Source organism: Gouania willdenowi, chromosome 20 (assembly GCF_900634775.1).
Source record: "Gouania willdenowi chromosome 20, fGouWil2.1, whole genome shotgun sequence".
NCBI lineage: Eukaryota > Metazoa > Chordata > Actinopteri > Blenniiformes > Gobiesocidae > Gouania > Gouania willdenowi.
The window spans coordinates 7588137-7606615 of record NC_041063.1 but is presented as its reverse complement, the minus strand read 5'-3'; the positions used below and the strand labels follow the sequence as shown (position 1 = coordinate 7606615).

General features: G+C 36.3%; 1 protein-coding gene across 1 annotated transcript; it reads left to right on the top strand.

The window, feature by feature from the left end:
• The first annotated feature begins 54 nt into the window (after positions 1 to 54).
• LOC114454541 (cyclic nucleotide-gated cation channel beta-3-like) lies at positions 55 to 17566 on the top strand. The gene is given in 20 exon segments (XM_028435089.1): positions 55 to 125; positions 1235 to 1355; positions 3122 to 3203; positions 3771 to 3981; positions 7330 to 7334; positions 9023 to 9172; positions 9244 to 9543; positions 9633 to 9841; positions 9918 to 9968; positions 10897 to 10983; positions 11077 to 11141; positions 12416 to 12538; positions 13179 to 13320; positions 13389 to 13548; positions 15473 to 15570; positions 15645 to 15728; positions 15811 to 15929; positions 17101 to 17253; positions 17321 to 17468; positions 17552 to 17566. Coding segments are annotated over 20 exon segments (2394 nt in total).
• The last annotated feature ends 913 nt before the right edge of the window (positions 17567 to 18479 follow it).

Below are 18479 nucleotides of genomic sequence, written 5' to 3'. Positions count from 1 at the left end.
TATCTACTGGCTCTCATCATGACTCGTTTGTATCGAGTGAGGCTTTGATCAAAAATGGTTCCCGTGGACTGTGTGGACTCTTCTGGGCTCTGCTCTACTTTAAACCAAACCAAAGACTCACTCACGTAACGTAATACAACTGTATGGTTTCTTATTTCCATCGTTTCATTTCTGTGCATCAGCGCCGTGCACGTGTCGTTTCACTGCAGGTTTGAACTAATCCTGTTAGTCACACACGACGCTGTAAGCCTGATTACCTGTAGCTGCTTCAATTTGGAAAAGGCAACAGAAATAACAAATAATTTAATATGTTTATATTTAAATTCTGCTGTAAATTAACAAATTATATCTTATATTTTCTTCACACTGTGCATGAAAAACAGACTGTGTTAGTCCACATTAAAGTTACAAAATAAATATACAATATGTTTATATATATTTACAATTTTTCAAATAATAAATTAAATAATAATTATATAGATAATGTAAAGCACTTGGAATTATATTTTATAAATGAAAAGTGCTATGTAAATAAAGCTTGATTTGAATTATTTAATTGTAAGCAGTATTTTTTTGTTTACAATGATAAATATATAATATGCTTATAATTATTTTTGGTTTTCTTTCTTTCTTTGAAATTGTTTAATTGAATATTAAAAATGTTGTGATATAAATTGTGTTTCTTCATTCTTTGTATCTGAAGTTACAAAATAAATATCCAATATGCCTACAATTATGCAAATGATGAATACATAAATACATTAATTAAATAATATTTATGTATATAATCTAATTATATTTTATCACTGAAAAGTGCTACATTGACAAAGTTTGATTTGAATTATTTAATTGTAAGAATTATTTTGTTTTGTTTACAAAATAAATATACAATATGCTTATAATTATAATTATTTAGATAATTTTTTCTCTATTTTAAATTGTTTATTGAATATTGAAATTATTCTTACATAAACTGTGTTAATTAATTATTTCTAATGTATCCACGGTTTAAAATTTTCTAAAAAGAAAAAATATTTAAGGAATTTTATGATTTCCACTAAAAAATCTTACCCTTCCAACACATTAAAGGTAGTTTAATGATGACACTGGAAACAGTTGCTCTGCTGTTGGCATCATGACAAAGGGGGCGTGGCTAAAGGAATTAATGAAGCTCACACATTTAATTTCCTGGCTCTGAGTGGATGTGAGGACAAAGACGACCAACGGAAAGTAGATGGACGTCTGTGCTGGAGCCCAAAGAGAAGTGAACCATGTTCAGTAGGTTCAAGAAATGGATGGGGGCCCCTGAGCCCCCCCCAGAACAACCTGCTGCATCTGCACCTCAACCAACCAAGGTAACAGGATCACTCTGACGATGGGCGTCTTTAAAATGTGATTATATCTGATCTGAGGGTCATACGATCAACATTCATGTGAGCATTAGAATAACGACCAATCAGAGCATTAACACAGGAAATAAAGACTGTTTTTGTTGCCAATTTTAAACTTTTTTTTTTGCTCATTTTGTGCAATTTATTGTCAATTTGCATGTTTTTGGAGTTATTTTGCTCATTTCTGTGTGTTTTTTTCAGTCATTTTTTGTTTTCTAGTTGCCATTTGTGTGTTTTTCTGTTATTTTGTTCATACTTGTAGATGTTTTGTGTATTTTGGAGAACATTTGTGTTTTTTACTTTTGTGTGTTTTTTTTGGAGTATTTTTTTGTGTTTGTTGTACTTTTGTGTATTTTTCTGTCATTTTGTGTAATTTTAGCATCAATTTGTGCATTTTCTTTGAGGGCTGCACAAAATTAGACAAAGGCCGCATGTGGCCCCCGGACCACCAATTGCCTACGTCTGATGTATTTCATTGACATGTAATTGAGTTACACACGTGCTGTAGAAAACTCTTATACAGTAAATATTAAATAAATATTGTATAAAAAGTGTCTTGAATACTTACATTAATAATTGTAAATAAAGGTGGGCTTAATACACAAAATTGTAAATATTATTACTATTTCATTATGGTATTATTTAATAAAGCCACCACTTTAAAATAATGTAACTCAGAGTTGGGCAACATTTATCACAGTGATTGTATCTTATCTGAGGGTCACATGATCAATAACCATGTCAGCATGAGAATAATAACCAATCAGAACATTAATACAGGAAACAACAAAGAGTTTGTTTTGTTATTTTGTGAATTCCTGGGAGTGATTTTGGATGTATTTTTTTCTAATTTGATATTTTTGGTTATAGGGTAGTCGTTTCTGTATTTCTGGTGGTTGGTCTTGATGTGTGCATTTTTAAGTCATTTTGTGTATTTTGTGTATTTTTCTGTCTAATTGTAGAATTCTGTTGGCATTTTGTGAGTCTTTGGAGTCACTATGTAAATGTATTGTTGTTTTGTGTGTTTATTATTCATTTGGTGTTCTTATTGTTATTTTGTGTATTTTTCTGTCAATTTCTGGAATTTTGGTTGCTCATCTGTGCGTTCTCTGAATCATTTTCTGTATATTTGTAGTTATTTTGTGATTTTTCTGCCATTTGTGTATTTTTTTGGCGTTTTGTGTGGAAATGTATAATACATTTACATAATGACTACAAAGAAACATTTTGTGTAATTTTTATTTGGCATTTTTGGCAAGACAAAAAAATGCAAAAAAAAAAAAAACAGAAAATTTACTTGAGTTGATAGTTGGTGTTATTTTAAGTTATTTTATTTTGAGTTATTTTGTGTTTTACGTTGGGCCGGAAGTCCTCTCATTTAAAAAGTCTCTAAAAAGTTGAGAGTTGACGTTTAAAGAGTTTTGATCATTAAATCTAATGCATTGATGTCAACTTCAAAATGTCACTTTTACAGAGTCTGGGTCTGTTTAAATTGATTTTATAAGTCTAATTTTTAAAAGATCAAGTTAAAAATTCTTGTTCCATTTATTAAAGGCTTGATTAAACTTGTCTTTTTTTAAACGTTTTGGATCTGTCTGATACTACAACTAAAAGACTCTTTCAAAAGTTAAAATGCAGGAAGCCAAGGAGTCCGATTCAAAATAGTAATAACAGTTAATTTAATGTTGGATCATTTCTAAAGAGCTGTTGCTTTATTTGTGACTTCAAAGGAAGAAAAAGCTCCTGAGAAGAAGGAAGAGCAGCTGAAGAAAGAAGAGGAAAAGAAAGAAGAGCCTAAAAAAGAGGAGACAGGTGGGAATCAACCCTAACACTGTCTTTATTAAACATTACTCTTTCTATCTCAACAGTTTGACCTTTAATAACTCTTATTGCTACGCTGTCTAACCCCTTACTGTTAGGGCTGATAAGACCACACTGTCCTAGAACTAGACCTGTAAATAATGTTACAATCAGATGTTTATTATTTAGGTGAATGAGGCCTAAAATTAGAAATCAGATGGACTGATGTCTCAGTAATTGCAGGTGTCAACACGAGACACTGGAAAATATTCACAATCAGTGAGCTAATGCTAACTGTTTGAAGTGAAATTACAACATGAATTCTTCAGGAACAGTTCACAGTGCTTCCAATTATTATCACATTAATGAAGATGAAGAATAGCAGATCAGTGCTGGTTCTATTGGACGGAATATTTAGAGTCCGGCCAGTCAGAGACCAAGACCATTAAAATGTGTTCTCAGCACAAACACTGGTCTTGAGTACTACAACAGCAGTGTTTATCCTCTTTTGACAATCCCTTGTTAAAATAGGACCATTAGCATGATGCATGGAAACCAATAACTGATTTGTTCCTTCAGCTCCTTCACCGGCTCCAGCTGCACCGGCTCCAGCTGCAGCTGCTCCAGCTGCACCGGCTCCAGCTGCACCGGCTCCAGCTGCAGCGGCTCCAGCTGCAGCGGCTCCAGCTGCACCGGCTCCAGCTGCACCTGCACCAGCTGCACCGGCTCCCACCCCAGCTGCTCCAGCACCAGCTAATCCTGATGCTACCAAAGCAGAGGGAGCTGAAGGGTAAGAATGCAACATGAACCTCTGTATCTGCTTAGACTCCATTTAAAAGGCACATGACATCAGTTTTGATGTCTTAAATAATGATGCTGATATCCAATAATAATGATTTGTCTGTAATCTTTGGTATTGTAATATTCACCTCTGCCTAATGCTGGGCGATATATTGATATCTTAATTTATATCAATATATTTATAAGCACAATATCACACAGGACAATATTGTTTATATCGATATAGTTCATTTTGCATTAAAATAGCAATACATTTATTTCCATTCCATTAATTATAGTTTATTTTCAAACTATTAAAGTCTTGGCTTCAGCTCCCAGAGACGACTTTGGTAGTACCATCATTTTGTCTTGTTACAGAATTCGTCACAACAACCGCATGATGCTATCAATATTCACGGTAACACATTCAAACATTCTTCTTCAGCTTGAATGTTGTTGTTGTAAAGTCAGGTCAGTCTTTGCTAAGTCAGGTTTAGTTAAGTCAGATAGTTTATGAGCTCTTATGATCCAAGGTTCAGAGGTCAGGTCAACAACGTGACCGCCCTAATCCTACCGTACAGACGCCCTCCAGTGGTAGACGTGAGGCAGCGATTCTTCTGTATCAGAAGAACCTGGGGTTGGCTCTCATTTCCATGGTAACCAAAAAACACAGCCTGCATAAAAACAGGGATGTTATTCTCTAATTATCCAATTTTCGCCCTATATGCTTAACAGTGCTTCATAAACTACTATTTAATACAGAAATTTGTGAAATTAAATCATTTTAATTAAACATTTTCTTTTCTTGTCTTTTAACATTTTTCAATTGCAACCATTAATTAGGTGTTTTTAACTCAAGAGTTAAAGGTAGGGTAGGTGATTTTCAAAAGCTAGCATAATTTTGAATGTAGCCTCCCCGACGGCTCCGCCTTTACCCCCCTCTCCCCTCCCTTCTGTGCTCCGTCTCACTCACATGCATGTGCACAGCTGCTGCAGAAGAGGAGCTGAGCTCATCACTTGTATTGTGTAGAAATTTTGTTGTCTCATGTTTCATTCAGCAGTAAGTAAATAATAAACTTTACCATTATATATGTTAAAAAACATGACCAAAAACTCTGTTTTACCTCTGTCAGTGGTGACGCGCTTTCAGTGTGAGCTCGTGCATGCGAGGAATCGAGAATGAGCAGGGAGATGTGATTGGTTAAAAAAAAACTGTTCATTTTTTTCCATTTGTTGAAGTTATTACAGGTTTACAGCTGCTACAGTTGACAGATTTTCTTTTTCAGAACACATAAGATCTTAATTTCTGTCAGGACATAAAGAACATTTCAACCAAAATCTTAAAAAGTGTATCAGGAGAAAATCGCCAACCTTAGCTTTAAAATAAATGTATTAGAGATTTTAGCACAGAAAATGTATTTCTTTTCTTTCAAATGTCACTTTATTCTACAACTTTTCTTTTCTTTAAACATTGGGACATTACAAATTCTCCTCAATACAAGTACATTACATGTTATTGTCTAATATTCTTTCCAAAACAAATTAAATTTAACCACTAAAAGTTTGTGAAGGTGTGATTTAAAATGTGAAAAAATGAAGGGCCAAAATGAATTTGCACCCATTATAGCACCACCTAGTGGTACACTTTTTGGTATGGGTGGCCTGTGTGCTCTTCTATATATCCTGTAAATTTCACAGCCCTCAACATAATACTTGAGCTGAAACTTTTTTTTATCACTGAAAGTTTGTTGTTTATGTTGTAATAAGCCACGCTCACTTTGACCAGTCATGATTAACTTTAAGATATGGCCTCAGGAGCGACCCAAGGTCATACCCACGAAATTCACATTTAAGAGATATACATTTCCTATATTTGCAGTGCCCCCGAGTGTCCTACATTATTCAAATTTGGCTCATACCCCCACAGTCACATGCCAACCAAGGATCTCAAATTTGGTGTTGATAGCATTTATTTTGACCGAGATATGCAACAGTTCGCGTTTTTATAGCTAGTTAGAAAACTTTAGTCGTTGAATTCTTTCCTCAACTGAAGACTCTACGTGACAAGTTTTATGCTGATTGGACAAAACCCCAAAGAGGAGTTAGAAAAAGTAGGTTTTGCAGTTTTCGCAATTTTGCGCCGACAAAACTCGAGGCAGAAATGGGCGTGGCCTAGCTCAGCTGACTCAGTGCTATTCAGGGAATTTGTGGATTTGAAAATTTTTGAATGTGCGACATACAGTGTGGGAATTATAGGCCAAAATGCATCGACCTTGGTTTTAGCGCCACCTGCTGGCGGACATATGTGAGTTTCGAAGCGCATCAAAGTATCAACACCCTGAAGCCACACACTGCATATGGTTGTCCTGTTTTAAACAGTTTCTGAGAAAAGCTGTCCACTTTAAATCGGACGGACAGACAGGGCTCAAACCTATATTTTCATTCCACTTTGTGATGGGGATAAAAAATAAAATAAATTTTAAAAAAAAAACATTACAAAGAAAAAAATTACAATTATAAATCTTCTGCGTGAACTTCATGTCGTAATTAGCATAAGCTGATTGGCTAGCAGTGCTAAAAGCATTTGCTAACTTACCAAAAAGCCTTGAAAATCACCCAAGTCGTGTTGCACAAAGTCCTCGGTTCTCTGTCCATCTTAATTTGTGTTTCCTAAGCGAAAAACAAGCAGTTTACTCAGGTTTTTATCAGCCTCACGATGTATCTGCTCTTGTTCGGTTCTTAGCTCCGTAGCTTAGCTTCACTCCCGCTGCACACAAACCCCTGAGAGGTAAGGGGCGGGACCTAACCTAGGACAGCCAATCAGAGGGCTGTATGCCTGCACTCAGCCAATGAAAATAGTGCGCACTTGACCAACAAAACACACAGCGAACTTCACCAGACAAAAGAATAAAGGGCTACTATACAAAAAATATAAAAATGAATTCCAGCATTTATTTAACAAAATAACGGGCTAATGTAAGCATTTGTCTACTGGTAACACATATAAGGTACAGAGGCGGATTAGAGCCAATTTTAATGGAGAAAACAATTTTGGGCAAATCAAGAATAAAATCGAAATGTTGAGAATAAAGTTTAAATTTTGAGAATAAAGTTTAAATTTTGAAATTGAACTCAAAATACAATATTGTGATAAAAGTGAAAGGTTTGCTAATAAATTCAAATCTACAGAAGCTAATGAGGGCCATTTCACCATATATGACAACAAACAGCAGATTGTGGCCATGTATCGATAATAATAATAATGGCTTAGATTTATATATGGCTTAGATTTTTTTTTTCAAAGCACGTACAGAAACCATTATTTATTCACACCAGTCACTCACATCAGTCATACCAGTGGTGGTAAGCTACAATGTAGCCACGACAGAAGCCTACAGCCCCTCGGACTACCACCAACATTCATCCACAAGTCATACCCATTCACATGAGACAATGTGTGTAAAGTGCCTTGCCCAAGGACACAACGACAATGACTTGGATAAAGCAGGATTCATCTGTGGTTATTGAGGAGCTACAGAAACACAGTAGGATTAGCTTGGATGGTGAATTGGCCCTGATCAGCTTCTGTAGATTTGACTTTATTAGCAAACCTTTGACTTTTATCACCATAATGTATTTTCAGTTTATTTTCAAAATTTCCACTTTAATCTCATATTTTATTTTATTTTTCTTTTCAACATTATATTGCAACTTTATTCTCAACAATTTCACAAAATGTTCAACAAAAATGACAACAAAACGCACACAATTGACTGTAAAAATACAAAAAATACACAAAAATGACTTCGAAAACACACAAAATGAGTGAAAAATATAAACAAAATCACAACACAAAACAATTGAACTATAAACACAAAACTACACAAGTGTTGATCATGTGACCATCAGATCAAACAATGACATCATCGTAGTCCCTCTGTGATAAAGTTTCTCATCTCTGCTATGGAGTGTTGCAGTGTAACTCAGGTAGAAGTAATGGGACATGTGGACAGGTTGATAGGCTCCGCCCCCTTCTGTCCCTCCAGTTAGAAATCAACACAAGTCACTGTCACCATGTGACACTTAAAGCAGCAGGAGATTAACAGCTTAGTGGGATTTGGGACTGGGAATGATCGAGGATAGTGAGCACACACACACACACACACACACACACACACACACACAGGTTTATAATACACTAATAGCAGGCGTGTGCAACAGGTGACCCAGGGGCCACATTCGGCCCCCGGTTTAAATTTGTGTGGCCGTCAAAGTAAGAAAGGACTTCAAAAATAAATACAAAAATATTCCAATGACACACAAGACAATTACAAAACATTACAAAATTACACAAAATACCAACAAAAACACGTACGGTAACAAAAACAATCCAAAAACACACAATGCTTGAAAAAAAAAAAAAAAAATGTAATCATCTGATCTAGGAGTCACATGATCAACATGTTTGTGGTCATGTTCTATTCATTAATCTCTCATTTTCTTTTTTGCTGTCCTTTTGTGAATTGTTCTGCCATTTTGTGTTAGTGTCAGAGTTATTTTGTGCAATTGTGTCAATTGTGTTTTTTTATTTGTATTGTTTGTGTATTTCTGTAGTCTTTTTATATAGTTTTTTATAGTTTATATAGTATTTTTGTGGTCCTTTTGTGAACATTTCTGTCATTTTGTGTGGTAGTGGAGTTATTGTGTACAATTGTGTCATTGCTATGGGGTGTGTTTAGTCTTTGTTTATTTCTGTTGTCTTTGTGAGTAGTTTTCTGTCATTTTGTGTAGTTTTGTTGTTCTTTTGTGATTTTTCTTCTGCCATTTTGTGTGTTACTGGAGTTGTTTTGTGCAATTGTGTCATTGTTGTGTCATTTTTGTGTATTCATTGTAGTTTTCTGTCCCTTTGTGTATTTTTTGGTCATTTTCTTTGAGGGAGATCGAGGGCTGCATGTGACCCCCGGGTCACCAGTTGCCCATGCCTTAAGTTGAGTACAAAACGAGTGTAACTATGTTGTAGCGTCTAATTTTAACGACTCATGTGTTCAGAGAGCAAGCCCCTCCCCTTCCTGTCGTGTACTACCGCTTCACCGACGACCATCTGAGGGGGGTCATCAAGAGCTTGAGAGAGAGAAGGAACATTCTGAAAGAAAAAGCCATCGACCCTTACGCAACTTCTCCAGAGATCACTCCCCCTGTCAGTAAGTACACACCAACCCAACGCTATGCTAACTATGCTAACACACGCTAATGACCCACGGTGTTCCTGCAGCTCCTATCCTGAGGAAGGAGGACTTCATCAGAGTGATGGAGGAGAGACAGATGGCGAAGGAAGAGGCGGAGAAGAAAAAGGCGGAGGAAGCTGCGAAAAAGGCCGAAGAGAAGAGGAAGAAAGATGAGGAGAAAAGAGTGGAAGATGAAAAGAAGGAGGCGCAGGAAAGGCTGGCACGGGAAGTCATGAGGAGACCAAAGATCTGCCCAGAGATCAGCTTCTTCTGCCTTGATGCTCTGTTCCGACCAATCGAGAACCAGATGGACTCCATCCTGGGAGAAACCATCGACCCACTCACAGGTCAACTAGATCATCTTCAAAATTAATTCTCTCAATCCTTCTCCATCTTTCTTTGAAGTCGCTCAATCCTTCTCCATCTTCTTCTTCAGATCGCCGTTACATCGCCTGGCTCACCTTCGTCGCTCTGGCCTTTAACTACAACATGTGGTTCTGTTGGGCACGGCTCGCGTTCCCCTTCCACAACGACACCGCAAACCCGTTCTGGGTCTTCTTCGATGTCCTCAGTGATGTCGTCTACATCGTGGACATCATGATCTGGCAACCTCGTCTGCAGTTTGTCAAAGCTGGAGATATCATCGTAGGTCCCACAGAAACATCCAGAACATGAATGTCCAAAGATCTACAATGAATGAATGAATGTTTGTCTTCTACAGAAAGTCAAGGAGATAGCCAAGGTTCATTACCGCAAATCAACTCGATTTAAGGCAAGACCAAACACGGATGACCCGTTAACTCAGTGGTTCCTGACCTTTTTTGGATTGTGACCCCATTTTCATACCACTCCGTTTGTTTGTTTGTTTTGTGATATAATTACAGAGTAACCGTGATTAGTGACTTTTAGTTTGTATTCTCTAGTTTTGTGGGTTTTTGTTGTTATTGCTGTAGTGTGTTCTTGGCATAATATTGTATATTATTCTATACTAGTGCAGTGTCCATAGGAATGATGTATTGCTATAGAAAAGTGGGAGGTTCAGTAGCTTGTTAATAGATGGTCAAATGAGGTTGTGTTTAAATGTGGGACCTTTAGGTTTGTGAAATGTGTAGAATTATAACTATTGTGTTTTCATATATTTGAATGAATAATTAGGGAAAAAGCAATGCACCATGGGAGATTTAATTCCTCTTTAATTCAGAATAAAAGTTAAATTCTCTTTAAACTGACCTTGTGAATACTTGATTGTTAAATGCGCACACGCACACACACACACACACACACAGATGTATTTGTGTGTTTTTGATGTCATTTTGTTGTTGTTTGTGTGTTCTTTGCATAATTTTGTATTTTTTCAATCTTTTTATGTCTTTTTTGTACGTTTTTCCTGTGTTTTAGTTAGTTTTGTGTCTCTTTGTTGTCATTTTGCTGTTGTTTGTCTGTTCTTGGTATAATTTGGCATACTTTCCTCTGTTTTGTTGTCGTTTTGTGCGTTTCTAGTGTCATTTTTGTGTATTTTTCTGTCATTTTGTGTGTTTTTGGAATTTCTTTGTGTGTTTACTTTTGGAGGCAGAACACAGACGATGAGGAACAAAATGGTGTAGAAATGAAGCCTTTTTAAAGAACAAAACTCTTTATATCAGGACTGAATAACAGTGTGTGATCCTCTTAAAGCTCTGATGATGTTTGTCTGTGATCAGGTGGATTTATTCAGCGTTCTACCCTTTGACCTACTCTCTCTGCGCTTTAACTTCTCCTCTATATACCGTCTGAACCGCTGCTTTAAGGTGAGAAGTTTTACTTTGTTTCATATGAAGCTTTAAAAAACCCTTAGAATCATTATTTAACATTTTTGTATCTGATTCACTGTTTATTATTAGATCGAGTCTTTCTTTGAGTTCAGTGACCGACTGGAGAGCATCATGGCCAAGGCTTACATCTGGAGGTGAAACACTTCTCCTTCTATTCTTATTATTTCATTATTATAGATTACCTGACTAACTCACATGTTCATTAATGCCACATTAAATAACCAACTTCCTTGTGCTGTTTTTAAACTGCACTTGGCAAATAAAAACCTTCTGATTGTGATTCTAAAAGAACTTAGTATGAACAGTTTGCATGATCTACAACACACGTGTCAAACCTAAGGCCTGGGGGCCAAATCCGGCCCTTTAGACCAGGGGTGTCAAACTCATTTTAGTTCCGGGGTCAAATACGGAGCAGTTTGATCTCAAGCGGGACACGGATTTTATGCTGGAAAACGAGTTATTTCAACATTATTGTGCCCGAGTTTACACTTCTACGTGTACATAAAATAATAAATATGTAAGAAACTGAAAATATCTAAGCAATAAGTGACAGATTCCAGTCCCAACAGGATCTTCACATTACATTTCTAAGATTTTGTGGCCAATTTCTATTAAATTGCGTCAAATATTATGTAATAAATTGAGGAAAATTTGAGGTTTTTAAACTGTTTAAGATTAAAAATGACTGAAATCACCAGGAAAACTGTGAACACCTGCAAATATTTCATTTACACAATGTTTCTTATTTTCTCTGTCACTTTTACTTCCTTGAATTGGATGCTCCAAAGGGCCAGATTTGGCCCCCGGGCCATGAGTTTGATACATGTGCTTTAGAGCAGGGATTCTCAACTGGTGGGTCGGGACCCAAAAGTGGGTCGCAGACCTGTACCGAGTGCGTCGCGAACAGTAATAAATACTTATAAAGTCTCTCATGTTGGACGTGTCTTTTATTTTGAAAGAAGCTTGTCTTTTGACAGGCATGGTGTGAAATGCATGTTGCACACAGAAATATATAGATAATGAATTAATGGCCGTGGAAAAATGTGGGTCCTGACTGCAGACATTTTTATTTAACGCAAATTATTAAAGAAGGGAAAAATCCCATCGGATTCCTCTAAAAATGAACTAAAGTTGGTTTTTTTTAAATCATTGAACTAAGAAGTGTAAGTAAGTAAGAAACTGATCATTGATCATTGATCACATACATTATGGATCAGTTAAACAGTAAATATACTTGATGTGCATTCACTGATATTACTGAAGCATTGGCACTTTGAGATGACTTTTGCTGTAATATGTGCTGTATAAATAAAGTTGAATTTAATTAGCAAACGATGAAATGTGATTTTATTCACTGATGACCTTTGACCTTCCTTTAATGACCTTTGACCTCCCTGTATAACTCCAGAGTAGCTCGTACCACAGGCTACCTGCTGTTCATGCTCCACCTGAACTCCTGTGCGTTCTACGTGGCGTCGGTGTACCAGGGGCTGGCCTCCACCCCCTGGGTGTATGACGGCGAGGGCACGGCGTAAGTCACATCATGTTCTTATGCTGTCTGAACACATGGGCTTTAATGTGATCTGTGCAGATTCAACAGGAAACAACAAAGACGTGTGTTTTGTATATTTTTTGTCATTTAGTTTTTGGGGTGATTTTTGAATACTTTTTTATACTGTAAAGTTATTTTTTTTAGTTGTCTTGTGTTATTTGGTCCTTTAGTATTTTTAGTGTAAATTTGTGAGTTTTTTTTTTGCTGTTTTGTGAAATTGTTTGTGTATTTTTGCTCTTTTTTGTGTGTTTTGCTATTTTCACACTTTTTAGTTTTTTTGTGGATTTTTGTTGTTTTTTATGAATTTAGCTGTTTATGTTTTTGTTTTGTTTTTTGTTGCTTTTTAGTGTTTTTTACTTCGTTGTTTTTTTTTTTCTGTATTTTTGCTTTTTTAGTTTTTTGTTGTGTATTTTTGCTGTTTTTTGTGTATTTTCTGCTGTGATGTGTGTTATTTTTAGTCATTGTTTACTTTGGGGGCTGAACACTATTAAATCCCGGACCACCTATGGTCCCCGGGCCTCAGGTTGTCTATCTCTGGTTTATGCAGTTTGTGGTTGGGAAAGTAGGTTTTAACATTGTGTGCGTGTGCGTGTGTGTGTGTGTGTGTGTGCGTCCTCAGATACCTGCGTTGTTACTACTTTGCGGTCCGTAGTCTGATAAACATCGGGGGTCTCCCTTTGCCAGAGACCACCTTTGAGGTCACCTTCCAGATGTGTAACTTCTTCATCGGAGTCTTTGTCTTCTCCAGTCTGATTGGTCAGGTAGGAGTAGGAGGAGCTAAGAGGTGGTTAGCATGTAGCTCCTCCCCCTCTCCCTGTGTGTGTTTCAGATGAGGGATGTGATTGGAGCAGCTACAGCAGGTCAGACGTACTTCAGGGCGTCCATGGACGGTTGTGTGAACTACATGAACACATACACCATCCCCAGGATGGTGCAGAGCAGGGTACGCACCTGGTACAACTACACCTGGGCTTCCCAGGGCATGCTGGGTAAGAACCATCAGCAGTGGCCACTAGAGGGGGGCTGGGGGTGCATTTAAAAACACTGCCATCATTATATGTATGAATACATACTCACTATAGCTCTCTATTCACTATTCTCTCAGTCCAACCCACTCACACAGATTGTAGAGCCCACAGGTAATAGTTTGTACAGGAGGGGGCGGAGCTAACAGTGACGCACGATGGTCCAATGACATCACAGAATCTCATTCTCAGCCAATAGAAACATTAGATTGTAATATTGTGGTTTCAACCCGTAGAGGGCACTCACTCTGACATTTTACTACAAAATACAACAAATTAATTGCACTGTATCTGATCTGAGGGTCACATGATCAACATTCATGTCAGCATTAGAATAATGACCAATCAGAGCATTAGCACAGGAAACAACAAAGAGTTTGTGTTTTTACGTTGTCATTTTTTCTTTCATTTTTGTATTTTTTTGGGGTAATTTCACTGGATTTAGGCCATTTTGTGTGTTTCTGAAATCTTGTGTAATGATATTATGTTATGATTTATGTTCATATTATACGTGTTACTGGAGTCATTTAGTGTGTTTGGAGTCATTACCAGCTGTTTGTCATTTTTGTGCATTTCTACTTTCATTTGTGTGTTTTTCTGTTATTATTTGTCATTTTGTGTTTTTGTTGCCATTTAGTGCAATTTGTTGTCATTTTGTGTGTTTTTGGATTCATTTTGGGCAGTTTTGTTACAGTGTTGTGTTATTAAAGTCATTTAGTGTGTGTTTGGAGTAATTACCAGGTTTTTGTGCCTTTTTATTGACATTTTGTGTACAGTATTTATGGAGTCATTTTTGTCAATTTTTAAAATAATTTGTGTGTTTTTGGAGACATTTTGTATGCTTATTTTGCCATTTTGTGTTTTGGCAGTGATTTCGTGCATTTCCACTTTTAATCTTGTGTTTTCCTGTTGTTTGTGTGTGTTTCTTTGTCATTTTGTGTTCTTGTTGCCATTTGGTGCAATTTGTAGTCATTTTGTGTATTTTTTGATTATTTTGTTGCAGTGTTATATGTTATTAGAGTCATTTTGTGTGTTTTGGGAGTCATTTGGTGCATTTTTAATGTCATTCTGTGTGTTTTTAGCGTATTTTATTGTAGTGTTTATGTTGACATTTTGTGCATTTCTACTTTAGTTTGTTTGTTTTTCTGTTATTTTTGTGCATTTTTTCCCCCCATTTTGTGTTTTCTTGTTGTCATTTAGTGCAATTTGTAGTCATTTTGTGTATTTTGGGATTTACTTTGTGCAATTTTGTTATTGATATGCGTTATTTGAGTTATTTTGTGTATTTGGAGTCAATACCAGGTTTTTGTCTTTTTTGTGCATTTTTATTGACATTTTGTGTATTTTTTGCAGTCCTTTTAGTGTTGTGTACAGTATTCATTGAGCCACGTTGTGCATTTCTAGTGTGATTTGTGTGTTTGTGGGGACAATTTGTGCTGTTTATTGTTATATTGTGTGTTTTGGGATTTATTATGTGCAATTTTGTTACAGTGTTATGTGTTATTTGAGTTATTTTGTGTGTGTATGGAGTTATTTTTGTGCATTTATCGTGTGATTTGTTTGTTTCTGGAGACATTTTGTGTTTTTTTGACATCTTTTTGTGTGTTCATGTTGCCATTTTGTGTTTTGGGAGTTATTTTTGTACATTTCTACTTTCATTCGTGTTTTTTTCTGTTGTTTTTGTTGCCATTAAGTGCATTTTTGGAGTCATTTTGTTTATTTTTGGATTTATTTAGTGAGTTTACTTTGGTGTTGCCCACGTCTGTCTCTAAATAACCACATTAAACATTGTCGTACTAATAAACACAATAACAATGGTGCTTACAATGGAGATGAAAAGTTTAAGGTTGAAACATCAAAAATACATTTGTGCGTCTGCTTTGTTCAGATGAGGCTGAGCTGCTGGATAAGATGCCACTGGTGATGAGAACGGCCATCGCTGTGGACGTCAACCTGGCAACCTTTCAGAAAATTGCTCTTTTCCAAGTAAAGTGGATTTAAATGAATATATAATTATATCCAATATAAATAATGGAACATTAAGTGTCCACGTGTTTCAGGGCTGTGACCAGCAGATGTTGGTGGACATGTTACTGAGACTCAAGTCTATCATCTACCTCCCTGGGGACTTTGTTGTTAAAAAAGTGAGTGAATATTCACAGCTTTTATTGTAAATAAATAAACAAATGTTAATAAATGATGATGCATGCGTGAATGTGTCCACAGGGAGACATCGGGAAGGAGATGTACGTGATAAAAAGTGGAGAGGTGCAGGTGGTGGGAGGACCTGACAACAGTATAGTGTTTGTGACGCTGAAGGCAGGATGTGTGTTTGGTGAAATCAGGTTAGAATGAAACAACAGGCAGAACACGCACTATGCAGGACCACCTGTTCATCTGCTGCTGATTGGCTTTTATCGCACTAACCACATCTTTTTAAAGGATGATTCACTGCGTTTGGATGTTTTAGTGAAATCTAAAAGTTACTTAATAATCAAGCCACAAATGATGCTTTAAAAAGTAGCTTCATAATGTTGTGGAACATCCGTCCTGCTTTAATACAGCGATGGACTGGGATGAGCACCAACGCCCAAACGATCAATATTTAGTCCAGTCATCAGTAACTGGAACATTCGGCCCCTAAAACAAATACGCAAAATAAATAAAAAAGACTCAAAAAACACACAAAATAGCTACAATAAAAAACACACACAAAACGACTCCCAAAACACATAAAATGGCAACAAAAAGCCCAAGATCACTCCAAAAAACAATAAAACAATGAAAGTACTACACAAAATAGCAACAAAACTCATAAAATCAATACAAAAACTCACAATATGACATAAAAAAACTACAAAAAAAAACACACAAAACGACTCCAAAAACACATGAAAAGGCAACAAAAATGAACGATATGACTAAAAACGACAAAAGTACACAAAATAGCAACAAAAACTCACACAATGAATACAAACACGAATAAAATTACAGAAAAACACAAAACACTAATAAAAAAACACAAAATCAAACAGAAAACTACTCCAAAAAGATATAAAACAAAATAAGTGCACTAAAATAACTGCACAAACACACAAAACTAGAATAAAAGTACACAAAATAACTCCAAAAAGATATAAAACAACAAAAGTACACAAAGTAGCAACAAAACCTAACAAAATGACGGAAAAACAAACAAAACTACAATAAAAAAAGCATATAAAATAAATGCAAAAACACATTAACAGACAAATACACAAAACGACTCCAAAAAAGATATAAAGCTAAATAACTGCACAAACATACAAAGGAAGAACAAGAATATACAAAAATACAAAGTCACAGTAACTTTATAGTTTCCTGTGTTAATGCTCTGATTGGTCATCATTCTAATGCTGACATGAATCTTGATCATGTGACCCCATGTGGCCCCGCCCCTTGTGTTATAAGTTGTCCAGCTGAGTAAAGGAGTCATGTTTTTCTGATTGTGTGTGTGTGTGTGTTCTATCTGCTCAGTTTGCTCCAGTCGGCCAAAGACGGAGGAAACCGACGTACGGCCAACGTCAGAGCTCATGGATTCGCAAATTTATTTGTTCTGGAAAAGAAGGATTTGTTCGACATCCTGGTTCATTATCCAGAGTCTGAGAAAGTCCTGGCCAGGAAGGGCAGGTAGGTGTAGGTGTGTGTGTGCGTGCGTGTAACATCACTAAAGTCTATGGTGTATTTTATTTTGAAGGAAGTTGATGAAGGCTAAAGGTCCAAACAACGCCATCGATGAGAAGGACAAACAGAGAGGTCTGGCTCTGTTTGGACAGAAACCACCAACACCAAAGATTCTCAAGATCTTTAACTTCCGTAAAGGAGGCATCCTGGATAAGCTCAAGGTAACGGCTAACAGCTAACAGCTAACGGTTCCGTGGGAGCAGCAGCGTGTACTAATCTCTATGTTTATCTCTGCTATTCACAGGCAAGCCAGGGATAAAAACAACTCCACCATCATTGATTATCCACTCATTAACTCCACTGCTACGTGTTCAATGTCACTATCATCATACAGTGTTTCCCAAACTGTGGCTGAGGTCCCTCCAAGGCCTCCCACAGCAGTGTGTAAATGTTATAAAGATATGATTTAATAATGTTTGTAAAACCTCAGCCTTTGGCTCACAGATATTTGATTAAAACATAAACATATTTATTGGTTTAGGAGTTTCAGTGAGAGTCTGTTCAACAACTTAGCGGCTGTACTAAGAAGCTACATTTCCTCTTATCGCGCTAACTTTGGGCTAAATCACCACGGCGACTTGGGCTAAATCACCACGGCGACTTGGGCTAAATCACCACGGTGATTTAGGCTAAATCACCACGATAACTTAGGCTAAATCTCAATGGTAACTTAGGCTAAATCACCACGGCAACTTGGCCTAAATCACTGTAGTAACTTAGGCTAAATCACCATGGTAACATTACAATAATTTCAATAATTCATCCATTAATTAATTAATTCTTACATTAATTAATTCATACTTTATAGTAGAGTTGGGCATCGTTTGGATTTTAACAATTCTGATTCTTTGAGTTGTGCAGATCAACAGGTCACAGATTTCACAAGATAATTTTTTAATTTGAAAAAACCTTCACACAGGCCATTGTTATTAATTCACTTATTGATACAGTTTAATTTGGTTGTTGTAATATAACTAGGATATTCAATTAACAAAGGTTTCCAACTGTAACTAAAAGTGAAACTTTCTGAAATAAAACTACAAACAAGTTGTCATCAGTCTAAAAAACAAAGAGCTACAGGTAGATGTGAAACTAAATAAAACAAACTCAAACCCTGGAACAGTCATGTGACAAATCAATAGTTCTTGTTGAGAAAGATTATTAATATCCTG